Raw genomic sequence first — 23092 nt, 5'->3', positions numbered from 1 at the left:
GCTGTTTTGGATCCCATTCTGAAGTACCTAGCTTACTTGCTTTATCTCTCTGTATCTCTATCTCTGTATCTGAGATATGCATCTGTACATACAGCTTCAAAATTCCAGTCTAAAGGCCAATAATAAGTTAGACACTGCAGTACTCAGCACTTGACTTTTTGGTTTCATTTCATTCCTGATCAGAGACATCGAAGCTATAAACCATTATATGGATCTTGAAGTCAATTACGTACTGTGGAGGTTTTCTCCACAGAGAAATGTCAGTTATTTCTTCTTGTCTTATGTCTTCTGCAATGTCAGTCAGGAAAATAATTGAGCAGAAAAAAGTTAAAGATTGTACAATTAAGATCAATGTTCTCATATCTTATATAGGAAATGCAGGTATGTGCTGGTTTTGGCTGGGATATTTTTTCATAGCAGATAATATGGGGATGTTTTGGTTATTGCTGAACAGCATTTGCACAGTGTCAAGGCCTTTTCTGCTTCTCACCCTGCCCTACCAGCAAGGAGGCTGGAGGAGCACACAAAGTTTGGAGGAGACACAGCCAGGACGGCTGACCCCAACTGACCTCATACCATAGGGCGTCATGCTCAGCATTAAAACTAGTGGGGAGGCTGGTGATGGGGCATGGCTTGGGGACTGGCTGAGCATATTTGGTGGTGAGTGGTTTTCATTTGCATCACTTGCCTTTCTTGTTGTTTTGTAGTGGTTCTTTCCCTCCCATCTCTCTCTGTTATTTTCCTTTTAATTACTGTTAATTATTATTGTATTTTATTTCAAGTATTAAACTGTCTTTATCTCAACCCACTGTTAACCTCCAATTCTCTCCTCCATCCCACTGTGGGGAGGGAATGAGTGGCTGTGTTGTGCTTAGTTGCCAGCTGGAATTAGACCACAACAATGTACAAATTTGGAGTTTTGACTAATGTCCCAAGGTGGCCTTAATTCTTGGCCTTTGACTATAGCAGTGCTGTTAATTAAAATGAAGTACTAGTTTGTGCTTAGCCTTTGCAGAAAGTTAATTCATAACCTTTCCTTACTGTTAGCAGTGAAAATCGAAAAGACAATAAAGCCTACAATTAATGCACTGTTTTATCTAGCAAACAGAAATGCAGCTACTGAGTGGGTAAGATGTGCAGCTGCCTTTGGTTCCACAAGTCAGAAATGTCCCAGTATGTGGCCAACGGCTGGTTAGAGTGGGAGGAGAGGGAAAGGGCAAGGCATGTTATTGTTTACACCAGGGCCCATGACAACTTCAGCTGAGAACATAATTTGAAGTCACAAGACATTTTGCCCTAATCCTAATAACTGAGCCAGGCAGACGGCTTTAGCACTAACAGATGGATGTTAAGAACCTGGGTTGACTGAGACCATCAGGCCCAGATTTGATAATAGGCTCAAGGGTAAGACAAAATGTCTACAAGCAGGTGTAAGGATGCTTTCTCAGCTTGCTGTTCTGTGAGGGTTTCCTGTATTTCAAGCAGAAATAAGTCTTGTGAGAGGCAAACAGGATTGCTAATTGTACCCACTGAAGTATTAGGCTTCAAATTCACATAGAGGCTAAACAGAATTTTTAACATTGGAGAGAAAATGGTACATCACTAAATTCCCCAACCACACCAGTCTGCAGTTTCTAGCTACTTTACCACCACAGCAAATTCCTAACACACTCCCCTCAGCACGAGTGATCTGCCATTCTGTACATAGGAAACAAAGAGTTAGACCCACTGTGTCAGATACAATGAGAAGCTGTAGAGTGGTACTCCTGATCAGAAACAGTTTGCATCAGTTTCTTGGTGAGAAAAAGCCTTAGCTAGTACATCAGTAACAATTTCCTTGTCACTGCCAAGCTGGAGAAGGAGAAATGGTATGGCAGTTACCAATGCTGCCTTACTACCTGAAACAGATTTACGACCCTTGATGCTTAACATTGATGATCTTCTTGATTGTTGTTTCTGGTGAGGTCCACATGGCTCAGCTTTTATGGTAAACTCTGAAATAGAATCATAGAATCAGAATCATAGAAACATAGAATCATAGAATGGTAGAGGTTGGAAGGGACCTTTAGAGATCATCTAGTCCAACCCCCCTGCAGAAGCAGGGTCACCTAGATCAGGTCACACACGAACATGTCCAGGCGGGTCTTGAAGACCTCTAAGGAAGGAGACTCCACAACCCCTCTGGGCAGCCTGTGCCAGGGCTCCCTCACCCTCACAGTGAAATAGTTTTTTCTTATGTTTAAGTGGAACTTTTTGTGTTCCAGCTTCATCCCATTATCCCTTGTCCTGTTACTATCTACTATAGAAAAAAGGGATGTCCCACCCTCCTGACACCCACCCTTTAGATATTTATAAATGTTAATAAGATCTCCCTTCAATCTCCTCTTCTCCAGACTAAACAGCCCCAGTTCCCACAACCTTTCCTTGTATGAAAGATGTTCCATTCCCCTGATCATCTTGGTGGCCCTGCGCTGGACTCTCTCCAGCACTTCCCTGTCCCTCTTGAGCTGAGGAGTCCAGAACTGGACACAAAATAAACAGCTTCTGGTTTAAAATCCTGGGTCTTGGGGTATTGCTACAAATCCTAGCTTTTCTAAGCCCTTCCTAAATATAAATCGGACATCTTCCGTATCATAAAGTGTGAGACAGTGTCATGGTTTAACCCCAGCTGGCAATTAAGCAACAGGCAGCTACTCACTCACTCTCTCTCTCCTTCTGCTCAGTTGAATGAGGAGGAAAATCAGAAAGAAAAGTAAAACTTGTGGGTTAAGAACAGTTTAATAATTGAAATTAATAAATAATAATTATTATTAATAATAACAGTAATTAAAGGAGATATTGCAAAACAAAAAGCCAAACCAACGAGAAAAGACACATGTTGAACAATGCAATTGCTTATCACCTGCTGACCAATGCTCAGCCAATCCCCAGGCAGCAGTTGCCCCCTGCCAGACAACTCCCCCCAGTTTATATACCGGGCATGACATTTGAGGGTATGGAATAACCCTTTGGCTAGTTTGGGTCAGCTGTCCTGACCATGCTCCTTCCCATCTTCTTGTGCCCCTCCTTGCTGGCAGAGCATGGGTATCCTGGTTTTGGCTGGGACAGTCTTTTTCTTAGAATCCTAGAATGGTAGGGGTTGAAAGGAACCTCTAGAGATCACCCAGTCCAAACACCTGCTAAAGCAGATTCACCTCGATCAGGTCACACAGGAACGCATCCAGACAGGTTTGGAGAAAGAGATTCCACAACCTCCCTGAACAGCCTGTGCCAGGGCTCCCACATCCTCACAGGAAAGAAGCTTCTTCTCATGTTCCAGTGGAACTTCCTGTGTTCCAAATTGTGCCCATTACCCCTTGTCTTGTCACCCTAGAATGTCATGCTAAGTATATAAACTAAAGGGAGTTGGTGGGGAGGGGTGGATCACTGCTTGGGCATCAGTCAGCAGGTGCTGAGCAATTGCATTGGGCATCACTTGTTTGAGAGGATTTTTTATTTCTTATTTGTTTTCCTGGGTTTTATTTCTCTCTCTTTTTTGTTATATTCCTTTTCACGACTACTATTATTACTATATTTTGTTATTGTTGTTATTCTTATATTTTATATCATTTTCATTAGAAAACTCTTCTTATCTCAACCCATGAGTTTTACTTGTGGTTCCATGTTTCTTCTCCCCATCCCACTGGAGAAGGGGAAGTGAATGTCGTTCTGTGTGGTGCCTTAGTTACTGTCTGAGGTTAAACCACAAAAATGGGAAAATGAAAAGTCCTTTACTTAGGATAAGCACTAATTAGCAACAACTAAAACATCAGTGTGTTATCAAGATTATTCTCATACTAAATCCCAAACATCAGCTACTAGGGAGAAAATATGCCCAGCAAAACTAGATCAGACAGCTAAGGCTGTGGCTAGATGTTCACTGTGGAAACTCTGCTATTCTAGCCTTGGTAGGTGCCTTGTTTACTGATGAAGACTTCTGCTCCCACCACACTGAGGACAGTATTCTGAGGGTCCACCATCTGTTTCAGTGCAAGCCTTTGCCCTTGTATCAGCTCCAGACACCTTTGAGATGTATTTGAGACAGCTTCTTCACCCTGTGGAAGCTCTCAACTACTTGTTAGCGTCAGGGCAATCACTTAACCAAGTTCTGTTGTGGTATCCCTAACCTGCAGTCACTCCAGCATCCTCTCCAGCTGGGGACTTTTGGCCTCAGGTCCGTGCATTTGACAGAATTGTGCTGACAAAATGCCTGAGACAAACAACTGTAATTTCTCCCATCACTCATGCTAGCAGCTACTGACTAGAACTCCATATACAGACCAAACAGTTTGGTTCATCGTAAACCTCGGCCCAAGTATTGAACGGACTGGATCTGGCGGGCTGTGATCCTGCCTAGGTTTAAGATTCACTGGCTCTGAAGAATACCTGCATTTTATTTTAACCTAAATTTTTTCTTTTTTAAAAAAGCACTGGGAATCAAGGGAAAGACTGAGGAAAGAAAATGCCTTCCAAGGCAAAACTTGATTGGACTTCCTGCTGTAATCAAATAGCGAAGCAGATACATTAGAACGTCAGGCTTTTATCTTGCAAGGAGTTGTGGCTTGCACATTAATGTAATGGACTTCTACTGGTGCAATGACTCTGGGCAAGCAAATGCATTTCAGTATAACATAAAAGCACAAGAAGAAAACAGAATTTGCATCAGCAGTTCAGCAGCCTAGGTGTAGAACTGGAAAGACCTTGTTGATACTAACATTTTTTTTATGTCTTAGAGACACTGAAGCTACATGTGTAAGATCTTTGCCCAGAAGCCTCAGTAGAGTTTTCAAGCATTAGGTTCATTCTTTGACTCTGTGTATTGAATAAAATTTTCTTTCATCCCACACAGATCTTTAACGTGGACAAATATTATGAGATACAAACATTAACACAGGCTTTGTAAAAATTAACTTTTGATAGAAAAAAATGCCTTAAAATACAGAAAAGTAACTTGTCCAAGGGAGAAACCATCTGCCAAGAACTTTTTGTGGCATTGTTCTTCAAGAAAGAAACACCAAACCCTTTTGAACCTACCCTATTAGGGCTAAATGACAAAAAAAATAGGCACAATACTGATGAATTCAAGGTGCACTTTTGAAAGTTATGCTTTTTCTGCTCTATCATCTGTCCTGCAGTCTGTCCCAAAGCAGTAGGCAGACAGGAAAAGGGGACTTCTGTTGTATTTTTTCAAGTTTCCACAACCAAGCAAATGCCTGATAGCAATTTGAGACACAACAGCTCAGTTTCTGGAAAGGGTTTAAACAGCTCCTTGTAATGTTGGGAAATCAGAGGGATTTTTAGAAGAAGTTTTGAAGTCATTCCCATGTGGTATCTCCCTTCCATCCAAACACAGTTGTAGAGCACATTTTCCTCCCCTTTCCCCTATATAAAAGAGAACCCATCACCCAGCCATCATTCACAACATCTAGCCCACCTAGTTCCCTAGCATAAGGATCCTCTACTTTTCTTTGCCTTGCTCTTCTCCTCCTCCTTTCTGGCATATCAAACCAGTTTGCTCACATCTCTCTCTAATCTGCCTCTTTAAAAGCAGGAGAGAAATTGAGAGCAAGAAGACAATGAAATGACAGCCTGTGCTCCACACTTTGGCCAACCTCAGCTGGAGCCAGTGGTGCTGGAGAAAGCCTACACAGCCTTTCCTGTGCTGTGCTGGGACACGCTGCTCAGGAAGATGGATGGAGCGCACTCCTGTCGACGTGCTGAGGAGAAGGAGCATGCCTGGCAGCACAAAGGCTCTGTGGGGAATTTCGGTGCAGAGGTCCCAGCCTCTACCGAGTGTGCTCAGTCGGTGGAACCGGTGGGAGTTTGCATCAGATCAGAAGCACTCCTGCCGGTTGAGGCAGCTGTTCTGCGCCTGAGGGAGCTGCCTGGTGCCAAGTCTCTGCTCTAGAGGTACTAGAAACAGGAAGGTTGTGTATGGAGAAATAGCTTTTTCTCCAAGCCTTGCTTCTGGAGCTTGCTCCACTCTTTTCAGCCGAAATCACGACCAAGCAAAACAGAAGTTGATGAAGTGTGAGCGCGCCACGCTCCGACACCGAAACTACATACAGGAGTAAAAATAAAAAGGGAGGCGGGACGGAGCTGGGCTTAGGGACGCCTGGGGGCAGCGGGCTGCAGGGCAACACGGCCCGGGGCGGGAGCGGGTCTGTCAGCCCGAGGCAGGGCTGGGGCTTTCCCCGCCCGCCGCTTTCCCGGCCTGCTGCCATGCTCGGGACAGGGTCGAACCCGTGTGCGTGGCAGCTGCCCGCGGGAAGGCGCGGGGCCGTCCTCATGTGCGTGGCGGTTCCCCGGGGCGGGGCGGGAGAGCGGCGCTGCCCGGGCCGACGCCCCCGCCCTCCCTCCTTCCCTCCATCCCTCCCTCCCTCCCTCTCGCTCCCGCTGCTCCGGTTCCACGCACGACGGCGGCGGCGTCCCGCCATGTCGGCCGCCAAGCACCGGGGCCCTAAGGGGGGCAGCCCTCCCGCTGCCGCCGCCAACAACGAGCGGGGCTCGCAGCCCGGCGGCGCCGAAGAGGCGGCGCCGAAGAAGCCGGCGGCAGCGGCGCACGGCCGAGGCGGCAGGGCCGGCGCGGGGGGTGCGGGGGGCCGCTCCGGTGCTGGTCCCCGGCGCGGCTGGGGGCTGGTGCTGGGCGCCGCGCTGGTGCTGGGCATCGCGCTGCCCGCCGGTTGGTACGTGCGGCAGCTGCGGGAGGAGGTCGGGCGGAGCTCCCGGGAGCGAGAGGCCTCCGGCAGGCAGCGGCAGGAGCTGGCCGCCACCCTGGACGCCGTGGTGCAGAAGGTAGCGCGGCGTCGGGCACCGTGGCGGGGCGGGCGGGCCGACGTCCCGCGGGACAGCCCGGCGGTGGCGGCGCTAGCAGCGGGCGGGACGGCGGGTTGGGCCGCGGGGACCGTGGAGGCGGCAGCCGCCCCTGCCCGAGGGGGGATGGGGGCGGTTCACCTCTTAAATATTTAAGTACTCGCGCAGCTCTCGGATAGCCCGCCTTGCGGGAAAGCAAACGTGTCCTGTACCCTCCCCCTCCGCGCTCCCTCCGTAAGGATGCTTCCACGGCGTTAAAAGGGACAAATCGAGCCTGTGACGAGATTTTCCCTGCGCCTGCTAACGTGGCCTCGGTAAAGCGAGAAGTCCGTGGCAAGCGGCGCGCAGGGGGACCGGGGCGGGGCGGGGCGAGGCGCGGCAAAGCGGGCGACTGGCCCCAGGGCTGCCCGCAGCGACGGCCGCAGGCGGCTCTATGCCCATTTGCTCTTCCAGGGCTTGGGCGTGAAGCCATTTTATGTAACGCAGCCAGCACGCTCACGCGTTGGCAACAGCGCAGACCTGCAGTTTCCAGAGCCTGCTGGCGGTAATTTTATATCCTCGACTCTCCCAAATCATTTAAACCCGAGTGTGGCAGACGGGCTGTGCTTTGTCACCACGTCGAGCGGGCAGATGCGCGCACCAAGGGAGATGGTGTAGCAGCGCGGTCGGACGTGGCAGGATTCTGCCTCGACATCCCTACATGATCTACAAAACAAACACGGTGCCAACTTCACTCAAGTGCAGAGGCTGTGCCTGAAATGCCACTCCTGCCGTACCCTCCATACCCTGCCATCCCCTGCTGTCCATGCTCCTGCCACTGCCTGTGCCAAAGGAGCAAGACTTGCGGTGTCCACAGCAGTTGAGGACCCGGGAGGAATGTGAAGTTGTTGGCAAGGAGCATGGCTCAAGTGAAGTAAAAGAAATGCACATTTCCCTCCCCTTTTTTTTACACTGGGGCCTAATTTGCCTTTGAGCTAGAGTTTCACAAACAGCACTGCCCATCTGCGTATGTCTTAGGATACCTAAAACCTTTAAAAAATGGCGTCAGTGAAGGCATATCAATATATAATCAAGCATCTCTCTGCGGAGAAGGTAAATTGTTTGTAAAGCAATATGTAAAGTTATGACTTGAGTCAGATCAAAGAAAAGGAAATTCCTGCCTCAGCTTGATTTCTTTTTGCCCAGTGAGCTGTGCAGATTCCCTGTATTCCCTGCGAGCTTGGGCCCAGGCCAGCAATGGGGGAACAGGGCAGTGGGACAGATGCTGGCAGAGATTCTCTGCCTGTTCTGTGGTGCTCCCAGAAGGGAAGCAGCCTGCACACGTGGAATTTTGTACTGTCAGCCTTGGTGTTTCCTCTCCCATACAACAGTGGGGAAAAGGAAAACTCATGTGTGGCAGGGGAAAGGGGTTGTAAAATTCAGGGCTATAGTGTTGTTTCTGAAGCTGATTTTAAATTTTGGGGGTTTTAGTCACTGATGAGTATACTGTGATTTGAACAAGGGCTGAGGGTTTTTCCTAGTTTTTCAGGAATTCTTACAGGCTCTTCATAGGAAGGAAGAAATGGCAAGGCATGCAGGACGTAAGATTACAATGCACGAATGTAGAACTCAGATGTATGTGCCGTATATAAACCCTTCCCAACATAGGAATTTTTTGCTCCCCATCTCTGTGTCACTGCAGAAAATTGTAGGGCTATGTTACATTTTCTGGGATACAAGTTTATAAATAGTTGGTTCCAAATTTGCCAGTGCACAGCAGATGGCTGATCTTAGACATACATACAGTAGTGCAGAGGTTGAAGGCAGGGGAAAGAAATCACACAGAGTTTGGATATAACCCTTCAGAGCTTCGCTTGCTGTGGTTTGGTGTTGTCTTTACAGAAAAATGTATTTGAGGGAGAGGAGACCAGGCTGTATTTCATTGCTCTACAGAAGTGCAGGGTCCTGCATTGTACTTACAGAGTGCCGTCAGCACAGGATACTGTGCAGAACTGGCTTTTCACTTCAGTGTCTTACTCTAGAGAGCTCCCATCAGGAGTAAGCATTACATAAACTCATCTGCTTTATACATCGGCAATTGGAGGAGAAGGGAAATGACGTGGAAGTTTAGCACAGTTCTCAGGGAGGCCAAGGCCATCTGGCGTTTAAATACAGGATAGTATGACCAGTTGAAGAAGACATAGTTGTCAGCTATAGATATTCATGTGCTGTTTATGGTATTAAACCTTTTAAAGAGCTATGGTTTCAAACCTTATCAGCATTGAACACCAATGTCCTGGTTTAGGCCCATCTAGGAACAAAGGACCATGATCAGCCTTAAGTACCAAGGGCCTTTGGAAAGCCCTAAACACAAGGAGGCCTCAGTTGCCACTTAATGATCCGACGCAAAACAGACAAGACTACTCAACTTGGGGAAGAAAACAGAAATTAATTTAATACAACACAAACCAAAACATAAAACTCCAAAACATAACAAAGACAAAACACCACAGAGTGATACAATGACGAAGAGCACAACGAGCCCTTTCAGACCACCTTCCCTCTACCTCTCCCCCCTTCCTGGGCTCAGAGACCTGATCCTGGTGTCTTTATCTCCTTCCCCTCTGAATAGCTTACAGGGGCAGGGAGTGGAGGCTTCACTCAGGCTTTTTGTGATGACTCCTTGTCGTGGTTTAGGCCCATCAGGGAACAAAGACCACGATTAGCCTCGAGTACCGAAGTGGCTGAGAATTGCTCAAGGGCAGGGAGAGCTTAATTGCTCAGGACAAAACAGACCAGGCCACTCGGTTTGGGAAGAAAACAGAAAAATAATTTAATGCAACGTCAACTAAAACATACCCCGAAAAACCCAAAACATAACCAAAATGAAACAACCCAGAGTAATACATCAATGAAGAGTCCAACCAGCCTTTTTAAGAACACCTTCTTGCCACACCTCCCCTCTTCCTGGGCTCAGAGCCCTGATCCCAGTGGTTTTACCTTGTCCCCCCCTGAACGGTTCGGGGGGGTGGGGGCAGGCAGTGGCGGTTTCAGTTAGTCTGTTCCTGATAGCTTCTGCCATTTGTCCCTCCTCAGGACAGGTGAACTCCACACCAGTCCTCCCTGCAAGTCCGTGGGGTACCTCACACGCATGGCAGCCCTGCACGGGCTGCTCTGACGCGCACTTATTCCAAAGGCAGCAGCTCCTCTCTGCCTCTCGTGTGGGGCTGCTCTGCGGCGTGCAGGCTCTCCAACACGGCCTGGGCCATGGCCGTCTCCCCACACAGTCCCTCGCCTGTCCGGGCTCACTCACATGGAGCTGCTGGTGGCTCTCAGTCCTGCCACGGATCTCCATAGGTTGGAGGGGCACAGCTTGCATTCTCGCCACGGCTTGCAGAAGGGTCTCTGGTCTATTGCTTCACCTTCCTTCCTCCTTCTCTGGCTGAAGGGTCCACGTGGTTGCCTCCATCTTGTATCACTCATACACCTCCTGCCTCGCATTTCAAATTCCCGTCCCCTAAATAGTGATGGCAGAGGTGCCAGATTGGCCCAGCCGGGCCGGAGGTGGGTCTGAACCCAGGAGCTGGGGAGTCCGCAAACTCTTTACCGGGTCTTCACTGCAACCCGCTCCCCCTGTTACAAAAGCTGCTCCTTGCTAAACCAGAACACTCACGCCACTTGTCTCTCCTCAAGGCAGGTGAGCTCCTCTTCAGCCCTCCCTGTTCCATCATGGGGTCCTTCACAGGCTGGGCAGCCCTGCATGGTCCACTCTGATGTGCGTTCATCCCAAGGGCTGCAGCTCCTCTCCACTTCTCTCGTGGGTCTCTGTGGCTCTCCAGCACGATCTACGCCATGGCCACCTCCTCACACAGTCTCTTGCCCATCTGAGCGCATTCACTTGGAGCTGCTGGTGGCTCTCAGTCCTGCCATTGCCCTCTATGGATTGCAGGGGCACAGCCTGTGTGCTCACCACAGGTTGCAGAGGGGTCTCTAGTTCAGCACTCCTCCTTCCTTTCTCCTCCTCTGACTGTGGATTCCTCATGGTTGCCTCCGTCTTGTCCCACTCCTCCACCTCTTCAGCTGCAGGTTTCCATCCTTAAATAGTGATGGCAGAGGTGCCATATTGGCCCAGCCAGGCTGGAGGTGGGTCCACCTCAGAGCTGGGGGATGTTTTGAGAACTGCTTACTGGGACCAGCACCGCAGCCTCCTCTCCCAGTTACCAAGCAAAGAGCGACTCCACACAAACCCATGATAACCAAACAGTCAAACTCTCACACACACAAAGCCAAGTAGTGAGTATGAGCTACTGCACTGAAGTTGTTTTACCCTTCTTCTGCAAGATATTTTCTTTGCACTCTGGTGGCTTTTGGTTAGGACAGATCAGTTTAGAATCTGGTCTAATTTGAAGACTTCATTTCACTTTATGATGTTTGAGTACTCTGATCTGTAAAGGGCTGGCCTAGATGAAAGTATGGGAGAGTAGCTTCAAGTTACAACACGAGCATTGCCAAAATGCAGTGGAAGAGCAGATAGACAGTACTGCTGTGGAGGGATGACATCCATCTCTGTCAAATGTGTAATAGCAGACACCTTCTTGCCCTCTGGAGAGTTCTCCTGGCCATTTCTGATGCCTTTGCTCAGACTAACAATTGAAGGTAGCTGACAGCTAATAGGAATTTGGTGACTTGTTTGGAATGCGTCAAAGAAAATAAATTCTGTCCTAAGAGAGGGAGGAGGACTTTCTTGTGCCCTCCTTTCAGATTTCTGAAGTCCGTTTGTAGTGATACAGAAGAAGCTCTCTGGAAAAAAAAATCAGAATGAATGACAGCTAAGACTTAGAGGAAGATGATCTTTCAAGATCCCTTCCAACCCTTAAGATTCTGTAATTCTGTGAAAATGAGCTTGGTAAGTTAGTGTGATGGTGGGTGCCCTGTCAGTATTCCCTGCTTCCCTCTCAGTCTCTTAGCTCATTTCTAGTTTCATATGTGAGCAATAGATAATACAAGTATAAGCAACATAAAGTCATTCCAAACCTCTTTTACAGAGGAAAGGGGAAAAGAAGTCATCTTTATGGCTGTTCTTCAAACTGCAGAGGTATTTTGGAGTGAGGGCAAGTCTCACAGTCAGACCCAATGATCCTTATACACAGTGTAGACTTCCATGAAAACCAAGGGTGATTTGGCCAGGGATTTAGACTTTCAAAAATACAAATAATTTCTAATTAGTAAGTCTATTAGTTATTTTGAAAATAACTGGGAATTGCTACAGCTTCCTTCAGTTAAGAAGAAAATAAATAGAAGCTCTGTAAATTTCTTTCTAAGAACACATAAAATAAACTTCCTTCTATTTATAAAATAAAACCACTCCTCAAGCTGTGTATCTAATCAGTAAACATGGCAGCCCTTGTGCCACGGCTGATTATTATACCCCTGAGACATAGGCAGTATCATGAGGCAAGGCGACATGCATTACTCAGCACTTGCCATCCTGCCAAAGCCTTGAGGTATTTTCTGCGTGATGGATTCCTGTTGCAGCCAATGGGAGTTCTTACATTGCTTTACAAAGTTTAAAAAAATACCACCCACACACGCACAAAAAGATTTCTCCAGAGGCTTGAGGCTTATACTCGGAGTAACGTGTCCTTTCCTGATGGTGTGCCTGGGTCTTACCTTTAAATGTGGGACTAAGTCAATGTGGCAGCCACTCACTCCTTGACGTTCTCCTTCTTGCTGCTGCTAAAACCATCTGTAGCCTTTGAAACTGGGAACATAGATAGCATACTTGATACAGTGGTAGCAACTTTCTGTGAGTATTAACCTGAGAGAGACACAAATCAGACCCCTTGGCAGCTGCTATGGCTTTATGCTCTACCTGTGTACATGCACATGCCCCTGTTTACTAAGAGCATGTGGGTTTATGCATGCGTGTGAATAATGAGGTACTAAGCATTTAGAATATGATGGCCTTTCTGTGTTCTTTAAATAGTTAACAAGGAAAATCTGCATCTCCATTGGTGTCTAGGAGCAGTAAAATGTCAGATTACTACTCCCATTCCTCAGCCATTCCCAGTTCACCTTTCCCCTTAACCTTTCCTGTTATTCTTTCTGGCCTACTTCAAAACTTCTTTCATGTTCAGGAAGTGGTCCAGATGCAAACTCGGGAGACTTGAGTTTGATTTTCACTGCCACAGATTTCCTGGATCATCTGTGACAGGTCAGTCAGGCCAAGGATCCTCATCAGAAGACGTGTGTATCTGTAGAGCTGTAAGATTCTAGATGCAGGGCTTTTTCTGCCTCCTGTGTCTCCATGCCAAAAGGTCGCCTCAGGTAGGGATGTGATGGATTGCATGGTGATCGTTTAGTAACAAATGTCTTAAGGATCTTAGACACAAAGGCTAAGGACGTGGGTAAGGATGAAATTGTACGTATTAACCATGTGGATTTCTCTTCTAGGTGCGTTCCCTTCAAGCCACATTTGGAGAGTTTGAATCCATGATGAAAATTGCGCAGCAGAAGCAGGAAGTTACTGAGAAGGCTGTTAAACAAGGAGAGAGTGAAATAAACCGGATCAGTGAAGTGCTTCAGAAGCTGCAAAATGAAATTTTGAAAGACTTGTCTGACGGCATCCACATGGTGAAGGATGCAAGGGAACGGGACTTCACATCTCTGGAAAACACAGTGGAAGAGAGACTAACAGAGCTAACCAAGTCTATAAATGATAACATTGCTTTATTCACTGAAGTCCAGCAGAGGAGCCAGGATGAAATCAACAATATGAAAGCAAAGGTTGATTCACTAGGAGACAGAGATGTGTATAAACATGAAATTAAGGTGCTAAAAGATGCTTTTGATGAGATGCAAGCATTCATGAAAACCAAAGAAATGGACATAGAGACCTTGAAGAGTACAATAGACTCCATGGAGTCTGATGTGTATACTGAAGTGAAAGAGCTAGTGAACCTCAAACAAGAACATGAGAAATTCAAAGAGGCTGCGGACACTGAACATCTTTCACTGAAAGCTTTACAAGAGAAAGTTCTGAGAGCTGAGGATTCTATTATGCAGCTCCCCAGTGACATTAAAAGACTCGATGAAGATTTACTGCAAGTCAAAGCCGACCTCAACAAATGGGAAGAAAATGACCTCTTCAGAAAAGCGTTAGAAACTTTCGGGAAGAACAGCGAAGACCTGGAGTCTCGATTGAGGCACATAGAAGACAGCCTGGAGTCTCTTACTTCTGTTGCTTCTCAAAACAGTGAAAAGTTGCAATCTTTCCTTTCTAAGGAGGCAGAATACAATAATAAGCTCAGTAGCCTGGAACAAAGCATTACCACTCTTCAGGGGATCTCGGATATGGACATAACTTCAGTGACAGACATTGTGAAGAATCTTGGTGAGTCACAGACCTCGCTGTACAATGATGTAGAGGACTTGAGGAGAAGCATCAGTGACCTGCCATCCTCTGATGCTCTTCAGGATGTCCAGAAGCAAATTAGTACTCTGCTGGATCAAGGAAATGTTCAGACGGGTCAACCACATTCTCAAGGCTACCTTGAAAAATTTTCTTCTGTGGAAGGTTCTGTAGATGAACTGAGATCTTCTGTCAGCCAGGTGGATTCTGATTTGAAAATGATAAGAACTGCAGTGGATAGTTTAGTTGCCTACTCGGTTAAAATTGAAAATAATGAGAACAACTTGGAGTCTGTGAAGAGCTCAATAGATGACCTAAGGAATGATCTGGAAAGGTTGTTTGTGAAAGTAGAAAAAATACATGAAAAAGTTTAGGCAGCGGTGCTCCTTGTGCAAATAATGGATTAAGGAGAATAGCTTTTGTATGCCTATTTTTTTTACTCTTTTTAAAAGCAATTTGATACCTCCAAAGAGAGTAAGAATACTTTAAAACTAGAGACAGTTCTGCTTATTTCCTTTATTTCTCTTTTGTGTAGTGAGTTGGGGTTTTCTTTGTGGTTTTTTTTTCTTAAATAAAGCCCCCTTTTTCTTTAAGAAAACATGGGTTTAGTTGAAGATAGAGATTTTTAAGAGCTCATCTTCTGTATAAAGTTGTACCACTGTAACTGTAGTGGTGTAACTAAGGCACTACAGCCTCGTTAGCATGGGCACATGTTTAATGGCATGAGGCTGTTTGACACTGACACTAGATGTCCCACACAGAAAGGCTACAGCTCTTCTGGTACTAAAAATACACTGAGAATTTTACTGGTATGTTTTGATTTAAACAAAACTTACACCTCTTTCGTAAACTCTGAGACTGGTAAAAATAAGTTTGGACCAGGTTTGAAGCAGCTCATCTGTTCCTGTAGTTTGAGATTCAGCCACGTGGCCAGTTTACCAGGTGTCAGCTGAGCTGTAGAGCATTTCTGTGAGTGGCGTTGCTTGGGGCTAAGACCCAAGAGAGGTGTTCCACCACGTGGCTGGAGAGATTCATTCTTTGTACTCTCAGGCTTCTTTGCCAGCACCTTCAGCTGCTGGTGCAGAAGATCAATGCTTAGAAGGGGCATCTGAAGGATGGGATTAATTTCAAGATGGGACAGTAGTATTTTTGTCATTTTTGGACTGTTAACATGATGAGGCCGTGTCCAGGGGAGGCTGAATTTCTCTGTGATACAGGATCTTCTGTGAAAATGATTACATTTGAATGAGGAAAGAGAAGGACTAAAATTGCACCTCTCGTGTTTCATGTATAGCAAGCATGCTAATGATAATAGTACACTCCAAAACACACAAGGGGGAAAATCACCATGAAATCAGCAGAATTGCTTCTAGAGTGTATACATTTCCGAGTTTTGAGACAGCTGGCAGTGACCTGAACTCTTGTTATGTATTCTGGACTTGGTGCCTGATTCTTGTCACCATTGTTGTCACTGGGTGTCTTCCTGGGGCATTGGTAGCGAAGGACCTTCTAGGAACTGGCTGAGAGCGAGGAGAAAGTGTTGTAATTCTCTAGATGCTAATTTAAAACCCACTTTCTCATGGAGCTTTATTGGTTTTCTGTTTTTCTGGAACAGATTTCTAATATCCTTCCTTTTCAAGTTTACTTTTGAGTGTATCCAAAGATTTGTTGAAGGAGTCTGTGTATGGATACCTTGGAAATAGGTGGTGGGCATCATGCCCACGTCAGCCTGCACTAGCTGGATCCATGGCTACGTTAGAAAAAATCCTTAGAAACATCACCTCCCAGAAGTTGTGTTCTTGTGGGAACAGCACAGGTGAAAAGGAGCTCTAGGTAAATAAGATACCGAATCATATCTAGTGTTGTTCCCTCTGTAAATGGTGAAGAATTTCTGGCCAAGAAAGAGAGACCCACGGCATTAAGGTAACTTGTCACTGTTAGAACTGCACTGTTCTTTGTTGACTTCTCGAGTTCTTGAACAATGTTGTTTAGGTTACTGTGAAACGAACTGTATGGCTTACTTGCGGTATTTTTAATACATAATAAACATTTGGAATATTCTTTGCACCTTTTTTTGATGGCTGCTTACTTAATCATAGAATCATTACAGTTGGAAAAGACCTTTAAGATCATCGAGTCCAACCACTAACCTCACACTGCCAAGCCCATCACTAAACTAAACTGAATCTCTCAGCACCTCACCTATGCATCTTTTCAATATCTACAGGGATGGGGACTCCACCACCTCCCTGGGCAGCCTGTTCCAATGTTTAACAACCCTCTCAGTGAAAAGAACTGCAGCTGGGCCATATATGATTTCAGAGATTAAAGAAATAATTATTAGTTACACTTCTGGCAACTTAATTTTTATGGGAACTTATTGAAATTATTTATTTCAGTAACAATTCTCCTGTCATGGTTTAACCCCAGCCAGCAACTAAGCACCAGGTAGTCATTTGCATACTCCTCCCACCTAGTTGGATGGGGAGCATAGTCAGGAAAAAAAACCTGCAACTTGTGGGTTGAGGTAAGAAGAGTTTACTAACTAAAATAAAATATAATACTAAAAACAGAATCATTGCAAATTAAGGGAACATATTAAAAAAAGAGAGAAATAAAACTGGAGGAAAAAAACCCAAATGATGCACAATGCAACTGCATACCACCAACTGACTGTTGCCTGAGCAGTGTTCCATGTTTCCCTGCCAACTCCCTCCAGTTCTACAGCATTCTGTGGTATGGAATAGCCCTTTGGCTAGTTCAAGTCAGCTGTCCTGGCCGTGCTCTCTCCCAGCTTCTTGTGCCTCCCAGCCCACTTGGTGGCAGAGCAGGATGAGTAGCAGAAAAGGCCTTGATGCTGTGCCAGCCCTGCTCAGTAAAAACAAAACATCCTTGTGTTATCAACACTGTTTCCAACACAAATTCAAATCCAAATCCTGTACCAACTAATCAGAAGAAAATGTAACTATATTGCTGTGTATTGAGTTTGCACGGCCAAGTTTTGGTAGTGGGGGGCTACAGAGGTAGCTTCTGGGAGAAGCTGGCCGAAGCTTCTTGTGTCTGACAGGGCCAATGCCACCCAGCTTCAGATGGACCTGCTTCTGGTGGAGGCCAAACCCATCAGCAAGGCTGGTAGTGCCTCTGGGATTACGTATTTGAGATTAAAAATGTTACTGCACAGGATCAAACTGCAACTGGAGAGAGGAGTGAGGACAAGAGCAACAACTCTGCAGCCACCAAGGTCAGCAAAGAAGGATGAGAGGAGATGCTCCAGGTGCTGAAGCAGAAGTTGCCCTGCAGCCTGTGGTGTAGCCCATATTGAGGCCCTGCCCCCGTCCCTGCAGCCATGGAGGCCCCGAGGAAGCAGAGATCCACCTGCAGCCTTGGGAGGACCCCACACTGGAGGATGTGGGTTTCTCAAAGAGGCTGTGACCCTGTGGGAAACCCACGCTGGAGCAGTCTGTTCCTGAAGGACTGTACCCACACCCCGTGGAAGGGACTCACATGGGAGCAGTTCATAAAGAACTGCATCCTGTGAGAAGGACCCACATTTGAGAAGTTCATGGAAGACTCTTCCATGGGAGTGACCTCACACTGTAACAGTGGGAAGTGTGAGGAGTCCTCTTGAGGAGGAAGCAGCAGCAAAAACTATCTGTGATGAACTGACTGTAACCTCCCCCAAGTCCACAGTTCATTAACATTTGTCTTCATCTTCAGCCCCTGTCTGATAAATGGAGAAACTATTACGCTGAGGCACTGTGGACTTGATCACACTTGAAAGGACTTGCCCAAATAGCCACACTGAGAAACGTGAGAAAAATCTTGTGCTGCTGCAGGGACTTCCCCCAGTGCAGCTTCTGTAACCTCAGGGGACTGCAACATCTTTCTTTTGAGCGAAGGCTACAGGACCTGGGGCTGTTTAGCCTAGAAAAGAGAAGACTGAAGAAGCACCTCATCAACACTTGTAAGTATCTAAAGGGTGGATTTCAGGAGGATAGGGGTGACACTTCTGACTGTAGTGTCCAGTGACAGGAAAAGGGACAATGGACATAAGCTGGAACACAAAAAGTTCCACTTAAAGACAAGAAAAAACTGAGGATGAGGGAGCCCTGGCACAGGCTGCCCAGGGAGGGTGTGGAGTCTCCTTCTCAGGAAGTTTCCAAACTCACCTGGGCACGTTCCTATGTGACCCAGTTGAGGTGAACTTGCTTTAGCAGGGGGTTGGACTGGAAGATCTCTAGAAGTCCCTTCCAACCCCTACCACTCTTTGATTCTCTGATTCTGTAACAGCAAGCCATTTCTAGTGGCCTAAATGTGTGTGACAGAGGTTTTATTAGAACATGGATTAGTGATTTAATCTTCTTACCATCTTATTTGACATAACTCATCTGGTAATGCAAACAAAGCTGCAGAGAAGATGAAAGACTGCAGGAAGAAAGGCTTCCTGAGATGTACCTCAGAAACACCACAACAGCCTGGAAAGAACACCCAGCGTGGGGCCTCCAGACAACCTCTGTCCAGCTTGCAGCACTCAAAGAAAGGGGCGCCTGAGCTGCAGACACTGTCGAAGAAGAAAATGGTGATGATAACAGGAGGTGAAACGTTCTGCGATTGAAAAGACTGAGCGATGGGGCCTGTTGGGGTTTAAGGGAAAGCGGAGGCGGGGATGAAGGCAGCGGGACGGGGCGGCGGCGGGCGCCCCCCGGTGGCAGCGGCGCGGCACGACGGGGCGGGCGCCTGCATGCCCATCAGTCCGTCCGTGTTTCTGCCCGTCCGTCCGCCCCGCCGGCAGTCCTTCCCTCGGCGGGGCCGGCAAAGCGGCCGGCCTAACGCCTCCTGTTAGCAAGGCGCCAGGTCGCTGCTCCTCTCCCCCCCGCATCCCTTCCCCGCGTCCCGCAGCAGCAGCAGTCGCTCATGTGCTCTGCTTAGTACTCTCCTTACGGGGTATCATCCCCCTGAAAAAAACCCCTTTGTTTCGTGCAGGGCTGATTCTACAAGGAACTGCTACTTATTTGGCCCAATTTAAGCCATTTTGCTAATAAGTGTTCTCTGGTCATGCCATCATCTGCATGGTCTATAGATGTTTAGGGAGGGAGAAGCTGTGGCTGCTTGGGTTTCATTTTACTATCAGCTGTATATGATATTTAGCACAGTGAGATGCTAATCCCTGTTGGTCCTCTGACTGCTCATATGCTGCTGCTGCCCTGCCCTTCATGTGTGCATTTGATGAGCTGACACTATTTTTTCTGTAGCACAGGCTGCCCAGGGAGGGTGTGGAGTCTTCTCTCCGGAGGTTTCCAAACCTGCCTGGACTTGTTTGCATGTGACCTGATGGAGCTGGACGTGCTTTAGCAGGGGGTTGGACTGGATGATCTCTAAAGATCCCTTCCAACCCCTACTATTCTGTGATCCTGCGGTTTCAGTCATTGTCATCTTCTTTCAACCACAAGCAGATATCCACCGATGTCAGGGATGCATATCCAGAACATTTACATGCAGGACTGCATCAACAGTTACTTATAAATCCTGGCATGAGACAGTCAGACAGCATACAAATTCCTTTTCCTAATAACCCATTTGATCTAACACCAACCAAGGATGCTCCAAGAGCAATTCTGCCATGGACACCAAAGCAAAAAATGTATTTTCTGCTTGGCTCACATAGCAAAATCTCTCTAGAATCTCTAAGACACAATATATTGCAAGTTCCCAATATGTACCTTCTCAGGAGTCAATGCTTGCTCATGCACTGAGAAAGGGAACTCAGAAAGTCCTTTATAAGAGCAGAGCTCGATGACTTCTGCATTTATAATGCAAATGCTAAATCCCAGAGCTATTCAGAGTTAATGCAGCATCACAGCTGTAGCCTGCTAGACCTCAGACAAAGAGATCCCTGAACTCTGCTTTTTTTATATTGGAGCTTAAGGAGCAGGTGTTCCTTTGGCTGCTATGGGTATAATAATAATAGTACATCACAAAATCTTTTACAAGTCATGCTATCTGGATGCTGGGCTTAGCATTGGGGGGGCAAATCTTTTCTCAAGCGATTCCAATTTCACTGTGAGAGGAATAAAAGCCAAAGAAGCAATTTCTCATTTTACTAAATATCCTGTATAGAAAAAAAATAAAGAAATAGTTTTAATGAAATACTTACTATGCAGTTAATTCCCGTGCTCCACCCTGATGTCCATTCTAGAGGAAACTAGTTCAAATAAGGCTGGCTTTGTTCCGCTCTGAAAGATTTTCCTTTGGCATTCTCTAGATGTAAATATGTCACATTCCTGTGGATAATCCTTTCCTGTCAATACTGCTTAGGTTGGGGTTGGGATAGTGTCCTACAGTTATGAGTAAGGATGGAAAACATAACAAGTGGAGAGAGAATCAGGGTTATTTAAAACTCTATTTTTTTTAAACACTAACTTTCAAATGAAGGTCTGATAATGTGTTTAGGGGTCTTTTTCCCCTCCCTTTTGACCAAAATTCCATGTCAGAGGGACACAGAATATGATGTATAAATATTATTTGATTTACACTATTACTATGAAGCCATAAGCAAAAACAGGGCTTGAGACAACAGCCACAGTGGAGCCCCCAGTTTAGATAGAGCACTGCAAGAAAGGAGTTGACATTGTTGTTAGTGGCAGGTTAAAAACCCAAACCATAGCGGTTTCCAGAGCGTGTTTGGATAGTTCACACTTGGGTGTTGCACAGGCCAAAAAAACCTTACCACCAAGTATTTCCTGCCCTGGAAACTCAAAATGCCCTGCACAAGGGAGTGGGATCCAAGCTGCAAGGTGGTCTGCCTGGGAGGCAGAGACCTGGGGAGGGCAGCAGGCTACCTCTGAACTGCACAGCCTGGGAAGCCTTGCTAGGATGACTGCAGAGGCCTCCGAGTCTGTCAATGGAAAACTGGGAGGTTTTAAAGGAAAATTTCCAACCAGATGGGAAACTTAAAAATTAAGAAGCAACAAGGATCTTGATCCAGATCCCGCTGAAGTCAGTAGCTACACTCCCTTTTCCTTTCCTGGTACAAAATCAAGGCCAAAGCACTTTGCCCAAAGCCACGCAAAACACATATAATATACCCAACAACGATTTCCAGTACCTAAAGCTCCAAATACCCTCTCCTTCCCTTCAAGTGCACCAGAGCTGTTTATCAAAATATGTGATACCTATCAGATCTTCACATGCTGAGTGAGCCTTTCCTTTTTGAAGTCTCCTTCTGAGAGTCTCCACACAGCAGCATAAGAACACTGTCAAAGGAGATAATACTGGTTTGTACGATTAGTGGTTTAAACAGCTATGGTTTATGGTGTTGGGGAAGCAGTCTATGCCTTAAGGCATATTTACTATCTATTTTTGTTCAAAAGATTGCAAATATTAACAGTACAGGCAGCCCAATGCACATCATTAAGCTCCAGAGTAAACACCTGAGGGTCAGCTTTCTCAATGCTATTGTTTCCAGCTACCTGGAGTATCAGACAGAGCAGCTATACTGGTACACACTCAGATGATGCCTTCAGAGATCCCAGCACAGCCCTCAGAGCTGGAAACAAAAGGGATGTCGAGTGATCTGAATGTGGCACCCTGAGTGAATGAAGCTGTTGTTATTCTTACATCATGGGTACAATGTCATCACCCAGAGGTTTGGACCCTATCCTAACAGGCACTGAATGACAAGACTTATTTAGGCACCTGTCTGTTGGAATGTTCTGGGCACCAAACCCCTCTCCCAGTGGCATATTTTGTAGGATTAAATGTGGACTTCAGGCACCCCATTCTGATACTATTTGTCTCATCCCCATACCAGATTTCTAACATCATACATTCAGGTCTGAAGATGGTATTGTTCTTAGCAACTTAATTAAGTAATCCACATTCTTAGGATGGTTTCTAAGAGAATGAAAAGAAACTCAGTTCTGTCTGTTGTGCTTAACATTTACAAATAAGATATGCAAGAAAAAGAGCAGCTTTTCTGTTCAGAAAGGAGATCTTTGTATTCCTAAAAATAGCCCTACTAAGCTTTTGTGAATGTGAGATTGGTGGAAGGATAATTAACATTTGCTGGAGTCTAAATCTTTACAGATAATTAACTGAGGTGATAATAACCTTTTAGACCCAGGAAAAATACTTCAGTACTTGCACGCATTCAGTGATCAAACTGCATTACAGCATCTCAGAAGAATGTCACAGCCTTCCAGTGACTGCAGGTCAGTGACAGGAGAAAGCCCCGTACTTCTTAAGTCATGGGGCTTTTAAAGCTGCAGCAGCTCCAGAGACAGCAGTATGACTCCTCATGGCCTTCTTTGGGTTCAGGGGAACTTCCTTGGGTTAAGTGGGGCCAGGACATCTTAGAACCTTCAGAGTATGTTATCACAAATGCACTGCTGGGTCATCCTGTAACAATGTGAGGAAATCAGCTGTGGAGCTGTCGGATGCGAGGGTGCAGGCTACTATTTGTCCTCTGTGCCACTGTTTCCTCCCTCCTCTGTAGTCACACGACAGACTACCTGCCCAGAGGAGCTTACTAACCAGAGCAGAGGGAAAAAGATGACGTGTGCTAAAGCACTATGTCACACAGCAGAGAGATCACAGTCTATGTGGCAAGTGGCAACTAGTTTTTTAGTGTTAACTCTTAGATGTTTCTGCACTTTGTCTTCTGTGGGATCACATCTTCCACGTGGTACAATCTGAAGCCCACAGACATGGATAGAGCTTTCTCTGTCGATTTCCATAGTAATTGGATGAGTTGTATGGGGGACAGGGATAGGGGAAGGTGAAGAATTCAGTTACAAAGCAAAAGGACCAAATAGAACAGATAGTACTGCTTTCTAGCCTCCAACCTCATTG

At 46.2% G+C, this 23092-nt stretch overlaps 1 protein-coding gene across 1 annotated transcript; it reads left to right on the top strand.

The window, feature by feature from the left end:
- The first annotated feature begins 6383 nt into the window (after positions 1-6383).
- CKAP4 (cytoskeleton associated protein 4) lies at positions 6384-16309 on the top strand. The gene is made up of 2 exons (XM_062011544.1): positions 6384-6834; positions 13285-16309. The coding sequence occupies exons 1-2, from the start codon at positions 6475-6477 to the stop codon at positions 14614-14616; spliced, it is 1692 nt and encodes a 563-aa protein (XP_061867528.1). The 5' UTR covers positions 6384-6474; the 3' UTR covers positions 14617-16309.
- The last annotated feature ends 6783 nt before the right edge of the window (positions 16310-23092 follow it).

The sequence above is a fragment of the Colius striatus genome, chromosome 1 (genome assembly GCF_028858725.1).
Source record: "Colius striatus isolate bColStr4 chromosome 1, bColStr4.1.hap1, whole genome shotgun sequence".
Lineage (NCBI taxonomy): Eukaryota > Metazoa > Chordata > Aves > Coliiformes > Coliidae > Colius > Colius striatus.
Note: the sequence above shows the minus strand (reverse complement) of the source record. Positions and strands in the feature narration are given on the sequence as shown.